The sequence below is a fragment of the Macaca thibetana genome, chromosome 5, assembly GCF_024542745.1.
Source record: "Macaca thibetana thibetana isolate TM-01 chromosome 5, ASM2454274v1, whole genome shotgun sequence".
NCBI classification, from domain to species: Eukaryota; Metazoa; Chordata; class Mammalia; order Primates; family Cercopithecidae; genus Macaca; species Macaca thibetana.
The window spans coordinates 121,738,470-121,754,873 of NC_065582.1; the positions used below are offsets into that span (position 1 = coordinate 121,738,470).

Below are 16,404 nucleotides of genomic sequence, written 5' to 3' on the forward strand. Positions count from 1 at the left end.
ACAAGTGAACCCTGTCTTCCAAAACAAAGTTTTTAATATACAATTCAATGGTTAATCGTATATTCATAGAATTTCTCAACAACTAGAACAAGATTTAGAGTATTTTATCACCCACCAAAAGAAACACTGTACCCTCAGCCTTTCCTTATCCTCCTTTTTTTTTTTTTTTTTTTTTTTTTTTGAGACGGAGTCTCACTCTGTCGCCCAGACTGGAGTGTAGTGGTGCCATCTCGGCTCACTGCAAGCTCCGCCTCCCGGGTTCACGCCATTCTCCTGCCTCAGCTCCCGAGTAGCTGGGACTACAGGAGCCCGCCACCGCTCCCGGCTAGTTTTTTGAATTTTTAGTAGTGACGCAGTTTCACCGTGGTCTCGATCTCCTGAGCTCGTGCCTCCCAAAGTGCTGAGATTACAGGCGTGAGCCACTGTGCCCGGTTCCCCTACTTTTTATCTTTACTGATTTTCCTATTAAGAGCATTTCATATGAAGGGACTTACACAGTATGTGATCTTTGTTGTTTGACATCTATACTTAGTATAGTGTTTTTAAAAGTTTCATTAATGGTATAGCATGCATCAAGACTTCATTATTTTTATTGCCAAATAATATTCTACATCATATTGTTTATTCATTTATCAATGATGACTGTAGTTTTCCTTCCAGTTTTGGTTAAGATGTTGTTTATCAACATGCATGTATTAATTTTGTATAGACTTATTGTCATTTGTCTCTGGTATACTACTAGAAGTAGAATTGCTGGGTCATATTGTAACTCTATATGTAAACTTTTGATAAACTGGCAGATTGTTTCAAAATGCCTGAATAATTTTTGATTCACACAAGCAAAGTATGAAGATTCCAAATTCTCCACATCCTTGCCAACACTTTTAATTATTTATCTTTTTGATAATAGCCGTGTTAGTAAGGGTGAAGTGGTATCTCATTGTGATTTTTACTAACGTTTTCCTGTAATAATGTTGAACCTAATGATGCAGAGCATTTTTCTCATCTGTTCTTATTGGACATTACATTTGTTCATTTGTCCTTATTGGACATTTACATATTCCTTAGAGAAATGCCTGTTCAGATCTTATGCACATTTTTGAATTGGGTCATTTATGGTTTTTTTTGTTTTTGTTTTTGTTTTTTTAATCATTGAGCTGTGAGCTTTCTTTATAAATTTCTTACACAAGTCATTTACCATGTATGTAATTTGCAACTATACCCTCCAAAGTCTGTTTTCTCTTCAGACTTTAGTGATGGTGTTCTTGGATGTACAAAAAAATTAATTTCAGTGAAGTCCAATTTATCAATTTTAATTTGATTGCTTCTGCTTTTGGTGTCATATCTAAAAACCTTGCAAAATTCAGGGTTAGAAAGTTATACCCATATTCTTCCTGCTAAGAGTTTTATAGTTCTTGCTTTTACATTTGGATTTTTTTAAATCATCTATTTTGAGTACATTTTTATATATGGCTTGAGGTAAGGGGTTCAATTTTATTCTTTTGAATATTGATAAATCTGTTTGCCCACTGGTATTTGTTAAAGAGACTATTTTTTTCTTCCTTGTATAGTTTTGCATTCTTGTCAAATATCAGTTGACTCTATGTTTGGCTATATTTCCAGATTTTACAAACTATTAAAAGTGAGTGTATGTCTAGCTATATGCCTGTAGGTAATGCATGCTAGGTTTAATACCTAGGTGATGGGCTGATAGGTGCAGCAAACCACCATGGCACACGTTTGCTATGTAACAAACCTGCACATGCATCCTGGAACTTAAAATAATGTAAAATTGAAAAAAGAAAGAATGAAAGAAAGAATTTCAAAAATTTTACTAAGCCAGTGAATGTAATTTATCTTCTCAATTTCAAATATTGAAATTAACACTTTAGTTAGAAATGTCATTAAATTTATAAAGGATAAATAAAGCAAAATCTTTAATATATTTATTAAATTAATGCAAAGCTGAATCAAGTAAAAGCATTTGCCTCCAACTAGTGCTTTCCATTGGTAAAAATTTATTATACCATATCCTTGGTCAAGCTCTTAGTCTTTTATATACACAGCATAACAATTAATTGATAAATTTAAATTTGTGGAAGATAAAGACAAAAATAATGCAATGACCTCAAATTCCAAGTAAGCATTTTTTATTTTTCAGCATAAAATTAAACTTTTGATTATAAATGGTGATTATATATTATGAACATTAGTGTTTTTTAAACATAATTAATTGATATTTAATGTAATTATTTGAACACTTAACTAAAAATTTTATAAAATTACTTATTATTTTCTAGATTTTTCTTTATTATATCCTCTATATATGATCTGTTCACCTTCAATATATAACATAGAACTTTCACTTTGAAATCAAAGAGTCAATTGATTTATTTATTAAAGACAGTACCCAAATCTTCCACTACAGCTTATATAAGAATATATGTTGAAGAAAGGCAGGCAAGTTACATTGTGATTTTCTGGATATGCTCAATAAAAATTTTGTAGACATTAAATAGGGATGCACATCACACTTAAAATTCATTCTCTAACTCCTGCAAAATTGAGCACACAGAAGAGTTTATTTTTATTAAAACAAGGAAATCATTACCTTTCTCATAACACACTACTGTCCTATGGTGGCTCCCTGAATTATTTGGTATATGAAAACTTGTGAATTTGACTCTTCCTTACACCTATCAAATTCTATCTACACTGTGCATTACCAGGATTCAGCATAATGTTAATCATTAATTAAGGTGAACTATAAAATAATTTGATACTATGAATAGAACATATTTAAAATTAGGTAGTATCCTTGTGTCAGAAGAGTGAAAGGAAGAGGGTATAGTCAGCAGGGAAAGACAAAGGAGAAATAGAAGACTACAACTCACAAGTTAATGATAATCATGCCAAAATCTAGGGTTTATCAGTAGGCTTATTGCAGGTAGAGAAATAGAAAGTTTGGAAACAGGATGGGAGATGTGTTTTTGTTAAACTCCTTTTGGCTGGAAGTAATAAGACTATAACATTCAGGATTTTGCCAAACTTATATATATATAAAAATTTTATATATATATAGAATTTCCTCTTTCTCTTGACCTATTCTCTTTTTTTCTTCTTTCCTATCTTACCAAATTTTTGACAGGAAAACAAACAACATTGTATGACCAAAAATATAGCCATTGTCACACAGACCAGCAAGAACCCGATTACATCCAAAGAGTGGTACTGGAACCAGGTGAGGTTGTGGGCAGCTGGGCGCAGGTGCTTGGCTCCTTTGTGGCGCATGACAAACTCGATCCAGAAGACTGCTCGATCCAGGGGCTTTACAAGTTGATCATGGTGAATTCTTGATAACCTCATAGCATTCTCTTTATAACTAGAAGACAAATAAATAGGCAGAAATTAGATAATTTTTGTTTTCATTTTCATTGAAGATAAACGTGTGATACATATTTGCTATACAAGTTAAAGGCCGTAATTATGTTGAGCAAGAATATAATTTTTGCATGAACTTTGCTAGTGCATAGGATTTTAAGAGTTACGAAAGGGAAGATGTGGATGAAATATATTCTTAACACAAGTATGATCAAAGGTAGACATAAAAAAGTAGAGTAAGCCAGTTGTAAACATATATATCTAGCATAATTTTTCCAAAAGTAATTTTGATACTGTGTGAATTATACTGTGCAGGATGATTCCAAGACCAAGATGGTTCATAACCTAATATGGTGGGATAAAAATCATTGAACACATACATAAGCATATCTTCTAATGTCTGACTAGTTCATATGACAGACAAAGGACATTGGCAGTCAGCATTAGTGAGTCATTTGACAGTTCTAAGATGTTGGCACTGTGATAATTACTCTGTGGCACACATTTGTATGTTTGTGATGAAAAGGACAGTGTCTGTATCTGTAACATGAAGACTGAACAAAACTACTCTGGTGATTTAAGAAGTGGCATATCCAAGTACCTGAACTTTGATGTTTCAATTGAAACATCTCCCTAGAATTAGAGCTCTTAATCAACTTACCATCACAATAGCAATAGTCACAGAGATAACAGTTCTAATAGCTTCTCAAACAATATTGGATGGATATCTACATATTTAAAAGGCAAATTATGTCTTCACTTGCAGTTTCCGCAGTTGTTAAACCAAAGTTAGTAGGTTTCATTTTGGTTTGTGTCTGGAATAAAAGTTCCAGCCTGGAGTCATGAAGATGAGAGAAGGTAAAGGGTCTGTGTAGAGATGTCCTGGTGTTGGCAGGACATTGTTAGGACTGGGGAATGGGGAATATGGTGATCATTTACAAGAGAACATGGTACACTAGATTAAGCAGCAGAAGTAGTTTACATGTGTTGAGTGTGTGTGTGTGTGTGTGTCTATCTAGTGAAAAAGAATATTCATACTTGCAACTGCATTGAACCTTAGGTAGGGTCAAGACAGTAATTTCACATGGATCATCCTAATATACTTTAGACAATAAATAAATTTCTACATGTGAATCAAAAAATAATAAGAAGAAAACATGTTTTCCTATAAATGATGTGGGACAAAGACCATACTCAAAAATTCATTATTTCATGTTTTATTATACACTAATGTTTTATGACTGATATGTTAAAATATTCTGAATAATTAGCTTATGATGGTCTATCTATTCAAATGTAATTGTTAATGTTTATTAATTGCTTTAATGAATAACAGAATGGAGTATAAACACATCCATATGTATACTCTAAACTGTACCCTGTGTTCCCAGAGGTAGTATTTGGTTTAGGGTTACAGTGACGGTATTTTAAATTAAATAATTTTTAGGCATTTTTTTAGAAACTTCTCACAGTATTTATAGTTCTTGTTTATTGCATCAATATTTTTGTCAATGAAATGAGTCAAAATCTAAAATATTTGAAGATATTTACTTATAGCATAATATGAGTGTTCATGGCCCATGACACAGCCCACAGGAGGTTCTTAGCATATGTGCCCAAGGTTTTGGGGATGCAACTTGGTTTTTACATTTTAGGAAGGCATAAACATTAATCAAATACATTTAAGAAATACATCGGTTTGGTTTAGAAAAGTGGGACAACTTGAAGTGGAGGTACATCCAGGCTACAGGTATATTTAAACATTTTCTGGTTGACAATTGGTTGAGTTTGTCTAAAGACCTGTGATCAAAGGGTAGGAATGCCTTGGTTAAGATAAAGGATTGCAAAGACCCAAGTCCTTATTTCCAGAGGGAGCCTTCAGGTAGTAGGCTTCAGAGAGAATAGGTTGTGAAATGTTTCTTATCAGACTTAAAGTCTGTGTTGATGCTAATGCCAGAGAGGTATACTGAGGCATGTTTGACCCTCACTTCCCATCATGGCCTAAAACAGACTCTAAGATTAAATTTAAAGGAGGCCTAGCTGAGGAGGAAGTCCATTCAGATGGTTGGGTGGGAGGCTTAGAATTTTATTTTTGGTTTACAGTTTTCAAGTCAACAATAATATTTAATGATCATTTTAAGCATTAGAGTTAAAGAGAATCACAGACCGCACCTATGCTGATAATTAATAAAATGAACCAAATTGTCAGCCACTAACAATTTTGTAATAGTCTAATTGACTAGACACTGAAGTCAAAAAAAGTTCATACTGAGTCTTGCAGAAGCTCCTAACCCACCACTTAGCTCCTGCATTATGATTTCTAAAATTATGACTTATACAACATGTATGTATTAATAAAAGTCAATTAATTTGAATGTGGATGGGAAGCAAAAGTGGACAACCAGGGCTGAGTCTTGGTATGAATCTAAACCAAGTATTGAGTGTCTTTCTTTTCTGAAATGAGTACACTTGCCCCCGTGTCTAAAATGCCCGGCAAAGGACACTGAATAGATGTTTTTAGCAGGTTAGTTCCATTAAGGAAAAGCACTAAATTCCATCCGAGTTTACCTTCTCCTCTACTTCCTGAATCTCAGCCTTCAGGAAAACTGAATGAAAGGTTACATCTATTCTTCAAGCTTTGACTCTACATGAAAACAATTAAGTCCAATACAACATAGAAGCAAGTTTAAGGCACCTACCCAAATTCAGAGCAAACACCAAGACCAAGAAAAAATAACAGCCTGATAACCACTTACATATATTGAAAAATAAATGAGAAACTAAAAATGCATTTAGGTATGGCATATAGTCCAAAGAAGAGGAGATTCAAAATATAATAACAGCGGGAGGGTAATGAATACACTATCAAAATTGATTTATAAAGCAAGAGGAAGTGGTAAGGAGATAGGTGAGCTGATGAAATAAGTTGTTAAAAATGGCAGTTTAAAGAATTAATAAAGAAATTAGAAATAGCAAGCAATGCTCATGGTGAAAATAATGAATTTACTAATTTGTGAACTATTTGAGACAATCTCAATGAATTAAGAATAGTAAAAATTGATTAGAACAATTAGGAAATAATAGAGGAAAACATACCAAAATATTTTATCATAGGGAAGACTAAACTGGTGCTCCAGAATTAAAGATAAAAAATGGACATAAAAGGTATTCTAAGAAATAATACACAAAATAATTAATTTCTGAAAAGAAAAACTGGATTTTTTTAATGCTAGATTAACAGTGCTGTAAGGACACAGTATAACTGAAGAAAAATATATAAAATAATTTGTAAGAATATACCATAATTGAGTTTCTGATTTTTAAAAAGTAACAATTTCTTTTTCCAAATTGAAAAGAAAGCAAAATGATAAAATGGTCAGGCATGACTCAGAAATCCTATAGCACAATTTGAAATGGAAGGCCATGAGTGATATTTCCACAGGTCTGAAGGAAAGAAAGCAAGAGCTAAATAAACTATATTCAGATAGAAGTCATTCTCATAACAAAGCAGTGAGAGAATATTGCTAAACATTATCTCGGAGAATTCAATATCAAAGTCTTTACTGGAATAAAATTCCATGTGAGATAATCAGTCAAGAAATAAATTGTAAATATTTTAGAATAAATAATCTGTAATTCAGTGGTGAACACTGAGTCACTTAAAATATAGGAAAAAGACTAAATAAATGTGAGAAAAAATGACAAATATTGGTAAAGTAAAATTACAATATAAGTAATACAAATTTGGAATGAAATAGAGATAAATTTCAAAGCAGGAGTTGAACTATATGTGGCTAAAATTAAAACATATCATCAAAAATAAAGACTCAAAATTACATATACATAGATCATATTATTTCCTAGATTTGGTGAAATCTTTCAGAGAAAAAAGATAAGACACAAGTATATATATATATAGACATACACACACACACACAATCTACTAAGCTATATATAGAGACATACATATTATATACTAAGCTATGTGTCTATATATAGCTCAATATATTTTATAGATTCATTTCAATCTAAAAGCTAAATCAGATAAAATTATACTTAAATTTTATTTAAAATATCACAGATAGTACCAATCAATATTTAAACAATTAACTACCCTATATATTTTCTCTCTGTGTGTATACATACACTAATGAAAGGTATAGAATGGTAAATACTCAGTGTTAATAGTTATTTCTGAATGATTATTAGTGGGCATATTATCATTTCAATTTTGTATTTACTGATTAGTTTATAATATGTACATACTTACTAATTAGTTTATAAAATTAAGCAGATTACCCAGAAAAAAAATGAGAATATATATAATCATAGCATTCTTTATTTTGAAAAATATTGGAAGAATATTTGAAGTCTTAGGATTTTCTTTTTTTCCGATTTCAGGAAATCACTTCAGCAGTTTGGCAAATAAAATAGTTTTTATATTGGACAGGTTATGGTTGTTACTGGAAAATAATTACAAAAGTATTAAAGAATGTACATTTTCTGGTATTATAAAAAACGTAATTAATGTTAGACAAGTCTTTAGGAGGCTTAGTACTTACGAAGGTTCATTAATGACTGTTCTCAAAGCGCTAAGCAAATCCACACTTGTCATTGTGTTCAGGTTCACTTCCACAGCTGCTCCTTTGGCCTTCATGTGAGCAATGTTATCAGGCTGATCAGCAAACATGGGAACTCCCACCATAGGGACTCCGTGGTAAATAGCTTCATAGATCCCGTTAGTTCCGCCATGAGTGATAAAAGCTTTGGTTTTGGGATGACCTGATTTGAGGATGGAGTGAGAAGTGGGTGTGTAATAATAACACATTAGCAGAATTTGAGAGACAGAAGGGGTCCAAAAGCTATAACATAACTCTCTAAAGAAGGATACATTTTCTACAAAAGCAGATCACAGAGGGCGTTGCCCTCTCAGAAAACTGTGATCCCAGGAAAAGCAGTAACCAACAGCATTTGCATTTTCTGGGAATATATTACTGAGGAGATGGTATCTGAACTGAAAATGAAACGTGAAGTGTAATTAATCTTAACTGAAAATGCTCTTTTGTGAAACAGAAAATATGAATCTATAAAATTAACCACCAATTAGGTAATTACATCTGCTTTAAAATTGGGTGTCAAAATTTTAAATTATTAAAAATTTATGGAATGTATTTTCTATTAAAGAGTTACTTAACTTGTCTATTGTCCCACTGTACAGCTTTTCTTTTCCAACTGTCTTACCAAGAAGATCATTCTGGGGTATCCAATCATAGAGCTGAGTATTGTTTCCTAATGTGGCTGGTTTCTTTCCTACGTATCTCCATAAAACCTGTGGAAAATTGTGCTTTAATTTTGCAAGAAAAACACAATGAGGACATTTTAAGTTGGTAGAATTATTTAGAAATCATTTAGCCAGCTACATGGAAGATGGCAATTATGTAAGCAGAAGTTTACAAATGTTGAGATATATAGTAGGACTGTTATATCTACCTTTTTGTAAAGTCTTGTACTAATAATCTATTAAGTATAGTATTATTGTTTTGATATTTATCACTTAAAAGCTTTTGGAAGTTATATTTTAAGTGAAGAAATAGAACATAAACAAGACCAGTTTAATCAATCACAACATGGAGGAGAAAAATCATGAAGCGTGTTAGGTGCTTTAACCAATACATAAATATAAAGAGTCCTAGGATGTTTCATGAATAGAAATATAAAAAGAATAGTAATGCAAAATTGTAGAGATAAAAATGAAGGTTAATTGAATAACATAAATCAGAAGATGCATGTTGTTGGACTATAATATTTGAATTTTAATTGTTTTTAGCTAGAGATTATTCAACTTAGAAAGACTAATTGAATCCAGACTTCTACTTCTAAACCAACTACATTTTGATAAGAGTTGTAATAAAACCTAGACATTTGAATTACATTTTTAGCATAATTTCTCCCTGCTTTGTGTATACACACTCTCTTTTCCTGGGCCATGGAGCTAACAAACTTCAGAAGTTTTGAAAGTAGTCAGTGGAGAACAAAAAAATTTCAAATAGTAAAAGTTCAGTGGGGGCTTAAAGTTTTCATTTCTATTCCATTAAAAATAAATGACTTCAAAAAAGTATGCATTCCCAAAATAATGCCAAGGCTCAGTAGGGAAATGATTCAATGTGCTAATGTACATAATTTTAATATATTACACAATTTTACTTACAACTGTTACTAATGGTACTCAGTGTATAATGAGTTTCAATTTTCATATCGAAAGAACGTTACTAGACGCACTGTGTCTCCCCTTAGTAAAAAGCTGTGTACCAGGATCCCAGGCTGTACTGACCTTCTGTGGAATCTGGGCAAGGGCTGAGGCAATAAGATTGGCCTTTTCTTCTGTAAGGTTTTTGACCATTGATCCCAGAGAAAACACCACAACACCATCTTTACCTGAGCTCTGGATAAATTCTTCCATTTCCTGCATACATAATATATTTTCTATTACAAAGGTGTAGTATCATAAGAAAAAATAAGTTTACTTACACATTTAAGTAGGTTAAATTAAGATATATGTCAGAGAAATTATTAACCTGGTCTGTCTTCTGACATGTAGAAAGATCTAGTTTCTTTTTTTTTTTTTTTTGACAGAGTCTCTGTCTGTTGCCCAGGCTGGAGCGCAGTGGCATGATCTCCGCTCACTGCAAACTCACCTCCCCAGTTCAAGTGATTCTCACACCTCAGCCTCCTGAGTAACTGGAATTATAGTCACATGCCACCGTGCCTGGCTAAGTTTTGTCTTTTTAGTAGAGATGGGGTTTCACCACGTTGGCCAGGCTGGTCTCGAGCTCCTGACCTCCAGTGATCCACCTGTCTCGGCCTCCCAAAGTGCTGGAATTACAAGCATGAGCCACTGTACCCAGTCAGATCTAGTCTCCTTAAGAGGAAACATGTCTCTGAAATGTATAACTTAAATATAAAATCAGTGATTACAAGTCCAAGCATGGAACCAAAACCATGACAGAAATGAACACTAAATAAGAGACAACCTTTCTCATGGTAACTGAAATTGCTACCCCCAAGGCTTAATTTAACCAACCAACAAGGTTGTTTGCAAACTCATAAAAACAGGTTTTGGAAGGAAGCACAGTAAAGGGTACTGAGTTAGGCTTTTAAAATTATTAGCATGCCAGTTATATCTAATAAATTATTAATAAATTTACTGGTTTCTGTTAAGCATTCATGATCATTTTGTCAAGTTTATGCCTTCCTTGTTTAATAGGTCTAAGAAAAAATTTGTGTAAAATGTCATCTAATAGTAACATATTTTAGAACGAGACAACAAAGTGCATCTCCAACTATAATCACAATGATGCTTATGAGACAGTGTATCTCTTCTTCCTGATGTATAAGCTGCCATGAGTGTGATGTTAGCTACGTGCCCTTAATTTGAGCCTTAAAGCAAAAGTAAAATATAAATTTCTCTGCCAATAAAATTCCCAGGTCATTACTTATAGTTTTGCAAATTTGATGCTGCAAAATCTGAGATTAAGGCCTTTCACATCATAATCTATGTGAATGCTACTTTCTAGAGATGTATTCTGCATTACATGTGCAAATATTTGTCATGATTACACTGGAATCACTGATGGATCAGTTTCTGACTAGCCAAATTATTAGGGGAGGGTAGTATCTTAAGTGAAAATAGACTGCAATTTTTGGCTTAATGTCAGGAGAATATTTCTGAAGTCCCAGGAATTGGTGCTTTACCATATTGGTTTAGTTTCCAAACAGGTATTCATTAATTAAAATAATACACACACACACACACACACACACAACATACACATACACACACATTCAAACCTACCATACTGATATGGATTTTTCACTTGACAGTCTCTTGTTACTTTTGTATTCTGTGTATCCAGTGATTGGTGTAATTATCATCAATATAATCCATGATTGGTATTGATATTTCGCAAAGCCTATATCAATATTTAAATTGATTGAATACGTAATGGTATAATGTCTGCTGTTGTAAAATGTAACTGATTTGTCTTTGTGAAATTGTGAGAGCATATGTATTTGTGTGTGTTTGTGTAAAAAGTGGGTTTGGGAGGAAAAACATAATAGTGTGGCATGGGTTATTATCCAGCGACCTATGGATATGTCATGTATATTTCTGTGTCTTTATTTAGATATTGGCACATTATCTCCTATAATAAACATTCACTAGAGCTTGCCTGCAGTCATAACTTGACTGGCAAGAAAATCCTTAAATAAAATTTTCAGAATCCTGAAATAAAATTTTAAACTTAAATATGTCTTTTACCATAAACAGAAATTTAGTACTCTTATGGGAACCAGGAACTTTCTAAAAAGATTGCTTTTGTTTGTGTATGAACCACATAAATAACAGCCTATTTCCTCACTCCCTATTGATAGTTAAATACGTTGTTCCTACCATGTGTACCTGTAGTCTATTTTGCTTCTCAACACTTTTTCTGTATAACATTTCTTATATTCTACATTTCTTCTCTGAAGGCTTCATATTGTAGTATACAATTTCTTTTTCATGCCATAAAACCTGACACTATATTTATAAAGAACCAATACAATATTTGAGTCTCTTAGTTTTATAATAGTTACTTTATGCTGATGAATCTGAATCTATTTCTAAATGCTTTCTGCTTGGATTTACACTTTGTACTACTTAAATGATTTCTAGAAATTACTGAAAATCCTTTTGGCTCCTTAAAGTAAATAAGTCAAAAAGTAACTCACCATTGTTGACACAAAAGAGTTTTTCTTTTTCTTTTCTTTTCTTTTTTTTTTTTTTTTTTTTTTTTTTTTTTTTTTTTACCAATTGTTTCCTGACAGTAGAAGTCACAATTATCTAATAAATTCACAAGATTAAAACCTAAGAGTCTTGCCTCATTTCATTGTCTTTCTTCAATAATGACTTCTTACTCACCAAGTTATGTGGAATTCACCCAAGAGTTTTCATGAAGACATCTTTATCTCTTAAGAAATTTGGCACATATACACCATGGAATACTATGCAGCCATAAAAAGGATGAGTTCATGTCCTTGTAGGGACATGGATGAAGCTGGAAACCATCATTTTCAGCAAACTATCGCAAGAACAGAAAACCAAATACCGCATGTTCTCACTCATAGGTGGGAACTGAACAATGAGAACACTTGGACACAGGAAGGGAACATCACACACTGGGGCCTGTCATGGGGTGGAGGGAAGGGGGAGGGATAGCATTAGGAGATATACCTAATGTAAATGATGTGTTAATGGGTGCAGCACACCAACATGGCACATGTGTACATATGTAACAAACCTGCACATTGTGTACATGTACCCTAGAACTTAAAGTATAATAAAAAAAGTGAAAAAAAAAATTTGGTAAATATTCCTGTTCATAATGCTATGTGTCTTGTTAAGAAGACTATGGCAATCTCCTTAGTAATTTCTATGATCTGGTTTTCTATCTCCCCAGGTCCAGCATCAAGGTATAGTCACACTGATATTTGTAACACACAACTTGAATCATTTTATTCTTCAGTTTAAATTATCAATGTAAAGTCCAAAACACCTAATATTACTTATAGGAGACCTCTATCATGAGGAAAATAGATGTGGAGCAGCGAATCGAAATTTCCAGCAAAATTTATTTGTTATTGAGGCTATAAACTTTAAAAGAAAATTAGGTATTTTATTATGAGGAGCATAAAGTCCTCCACTGTTGTAGACCTACCTTAGGTAAAGATTTGGCAGGTTTGCAGTGTAATCCTCCAACAAACTCAAAATTAGGTAAGTATGGACGAGGAAATTCAAAATCCCAATAAGTTCTTATTAACCAAATTTCAGCTTTCCCCATAGTCTCACACAAGGTAGTGGGTCTTCCTGGAGAAAGAAGTTGGATGGACAAAATTAGCTTGTATGTTTGCTGAAGGGAAAAAAACTATCAGTAATTTCCTGAAAGCTATTAAGAAAAAATTCAGTTAGGTCTTCTAGAATACATATCATGTTTATATATTAAGGAGAAGGAAAAATTAAAGAGGATGGAAGAAAGGAAGGAGGGAGGAAGAAAAAAAGAACGAAAGGGAGGAAGGAAGGAAGAAAGGAAGGAGAGAGAAAGGAAGGAAGGAAGGAAGGAAGGAAGGAAGGAAGGAAGGAAGGAAGGAAGGAAGGAAGGAGGAAGGAAGGAAGGAGAAAAGAAGGAAGGAAGGAAGGAAGGAAGGAAGGAAGGAAGGAAGGAAGGAAGGAAGAAAAGAAAGGAGGAAGGAAGGAAAGAAGGAAGGAAGGGGAAAAGAAGGGAGGAAGGAAGGAAGGCAGGCAGGCAGGCAAGCAAGGAGAGAGAAAGAGACAAAAGCAAGAAAAAGGGAGAAAAAAGGAAGAAAGAGGTAGAACTAAAGAGACAGAGGAAGAGAGAGAGAGGGAGAAATGGAGACAGGGAAGAAGAGAGGGAGTAGAGTGGGGCCTGAGAAAGGAAGGAAGGAGGGAGGATTTTTAGTTAGTGAAAAAGAAGTAATGTGTAACTGTCATTTCACAATAATAAATCAACTAAAATTAAACTATAACAACTACAAATACTGATAAATTTAACATTCATATTCTCTCTTCAATTAAATGCCAGATAACTTTTTTCCCCAGGACACCATACTGGAGACACTGTTAGCATGCCTCTCCCACTTGAAAAGACAATATAATGAGTAGAGATTCACGCTCTGAATTTTTTTTACAAGAAGCAACACAGAAACTTAACAACAACAACAAAAAAGTAACCATAAACCCTTTGAAAAAAGTGGTGGGCAGCAGCCTATCCTGCGACCCACATGAAAAATTATGAGTCCCAAGAGTATGAGTGGGGAGAAACTGCCTATGGGATATATACTCCCACTGGGAAACCTGGCCATCCAGAACACGGGGAAATGCCTTAACCATACCCAGTACTGGAGCTGCTTCAGTGAGCAGTGGGAAATAGATGTGAAATAGCAGCATCTGGACGTGGTTTGTGTGCACTCTCAGACTCCAGCAGGAACAGAGAAAAGTCACTCCTAATCCTACATCACAAGGGACCTTGCGGAAGTCTGCCAACTAACTCAGGTTGTGGTCACAGGTTGAGAGAAACTCCCAAGTGAGAATCACAATACAGTCTTGAGTGGGGACAAACTCCCTTTGGTCAGAATTGAGGAATGAGTAGGAAGTGTGCTATGGCCACAGCCACAGGGGATGGACACCCCTGCTTCAGAGGAGCATGGCCTGAAAGCAACAGTTTATATCTCAGTGGGTGTGTTAGGCCATTCTCTTATTCCTATAAAGAAATACTTGAAACTGAGAAATTTATTTTTTAAAAAAAGAGGTTGAATTGGCTTATGGTCCCATAGGCTGTATAGGAAGCATAGTGGTTTCTGCTTCTGGAGAGGCCTCAGGAAGCTTCTAAGCATGGCAGAAGGCAACGGAGCAGCAGGTTGTTTTGCATGATGGGAGCAGGAGCAAGAGAGAGAGTGAGGGCAAAGGTGATATACACTTAAAAAAAAAAAAAAAAAAAAAAAAAGCAGACCTCATGATAACTCACTCACTATCACAAGAACAGTACTAAGGGAGGATGGTGCTAAACCATTCATGAATACTCTACCCCCATGATCCAATCCTCTCCAACCAGGCCCCACTTCCAACATTAGGGATTACAATTTGACATAAGATTTGGGCAGAAACACAGATCCAAACCATATCAGTGGGGAAGGCTTATGACCTGGGGCATTTTTGAATTTTGAGAGTAGTGTGCCTGGAATCCAGTTACCTCATGCTAGTGGAACACTGCAAATGTGAGACCTGCCTTGCCAAGTGTGTAAGAGCCAGGTGAGGTTTACTTCTTGCTGCTACACATACTCCGCATGTGGATTCTTCTGTGCAGCAGAGGCAGCTGCACTTCTCCCTCGAACGTTACCCCAGCAGACAGAGAGCTTTGCTCTGATCCTCATTGTGACCACTGATCGTGCCCACACAGGGGGAGCCAGAGCACAGACTTGACTGACCCAGCCTCCACCTGTCCTTGCCCCTGCACCTGCCCTGGTAGCTTAACAGAAAGGACAGAGAATGTGGGGAGCTCCACGGCCTGCCCCCAACCAAGAGTACTTATCCTGGGTAACACAAGGCAAACACAAAACTCACTTCTACCAGTACAGTTGGAGCTCTTTTTCAAGTGCCTCCTCCTGGCTAGAGGCCAAATGATAGTCCGTTACAGCATCTGCAGGCAGAATAACACAAAGCCAGGAAGGAAAAAACTTGTGCATGACCTCCGCTATCACTATTGCCTGCATCACTTTGGGTAACCAGGAGGTCCTGAGTTTGTCCACATGCCAGTACCTTACTACCACAGTAATTTGAGAAAGTCAGCATTGCTAAGGTCAATAATCAAGGAATCTCACAAAGTCTATGTAATTCCCCTGCCACCCGTGTCAGAGTTGGTGCTGGTATCCACTGATGGGAGACTAGGGGACAGGTCACATCCCATGCAATCACAAAGTCTATGTAATTCCCCTGCCACCCCTGTCAGAGCTGGTGCTGGTACCCACTGATGGGAGACTAGAGGACAGGTCACATCCCTTGCAGACATTCCCTAGCACCAGTCTGTAGGCTGACAGTCCCACTGGGTGGCTAGGTCCAGAGGAGCAGCAGCATTCATAGTAGTCTGGCCCTCAGAGACTCCTACTCTTAGTCAAAGTAGGACTGCACCACACCCATGGAACTTGAGAAGTTAAAGGGTAGAGTAAAACTAAGAAAACTTGAATAATTAATATAATCAAGAAAAAGTATATTATTGAAATAGAAATCAAATTAAAAGTCAATCATACTCAAAAATAGATGCTGTTACACTTAAAATGATTATCTGACTAAATCTAGTGATATTTTAACAAAAGATATGAAAAAGCTGGACGCATTATAGCAATGAAATGATAGCTTAAAATCGAAAAATAAATAAGTTCACTTTATTAAAAGGTAAAAAGAGAAAAATCTTA

The 16,404-nt window shown here is 34.8% G+C and overlaps 1 protein-coding gene across 3 annotated transcripts in view; it reads right to left on the reverse strand.

The window, feature by feature from the left end:
• Positions 1–2,133: 2,133 nt before the first annotated feature.
• The window catches only part of UGT2A1 (UDP glucuronosyltransferase family 2 member A1 complex locus), a 63,979-nt gene continuing 49,708 nt past the window's right edge, over positions 2,134–16,404 (reverse strand). Inside the window, exons 4-8 of one of the 3 annotated variants that reach the window (XM_050791364.1) lie at positions 13,137–13,285; positions 9,713–9,844; positions 8,623–8,710; positions 7,944–8,163; positions 2,134–3,382 (exon numbers count right to left, since the gene is read on the reverse strand). In XM_050791364.1, the coding sequence (XP_050647321.1) occupies positions 3,103–3,382; positions 7,944–8,163; positions 8,623–8,710; positions 9,713–9,844; positions 13,137–13,285 (869 nt within the window). In that variant the 3' untranslated portion in view covers positions 2,134–3,102. The remainder of the gene's footprint in view (positions 3,383–7,943; positions 8,164–8,622; positions 8,711–9,712; positions 9,845–13,136; positions 13,286–16,404) is intronic. The other 2 variants (XM_050791366.1, XM_050791365.1) reach the window with 2 other exon arrangements.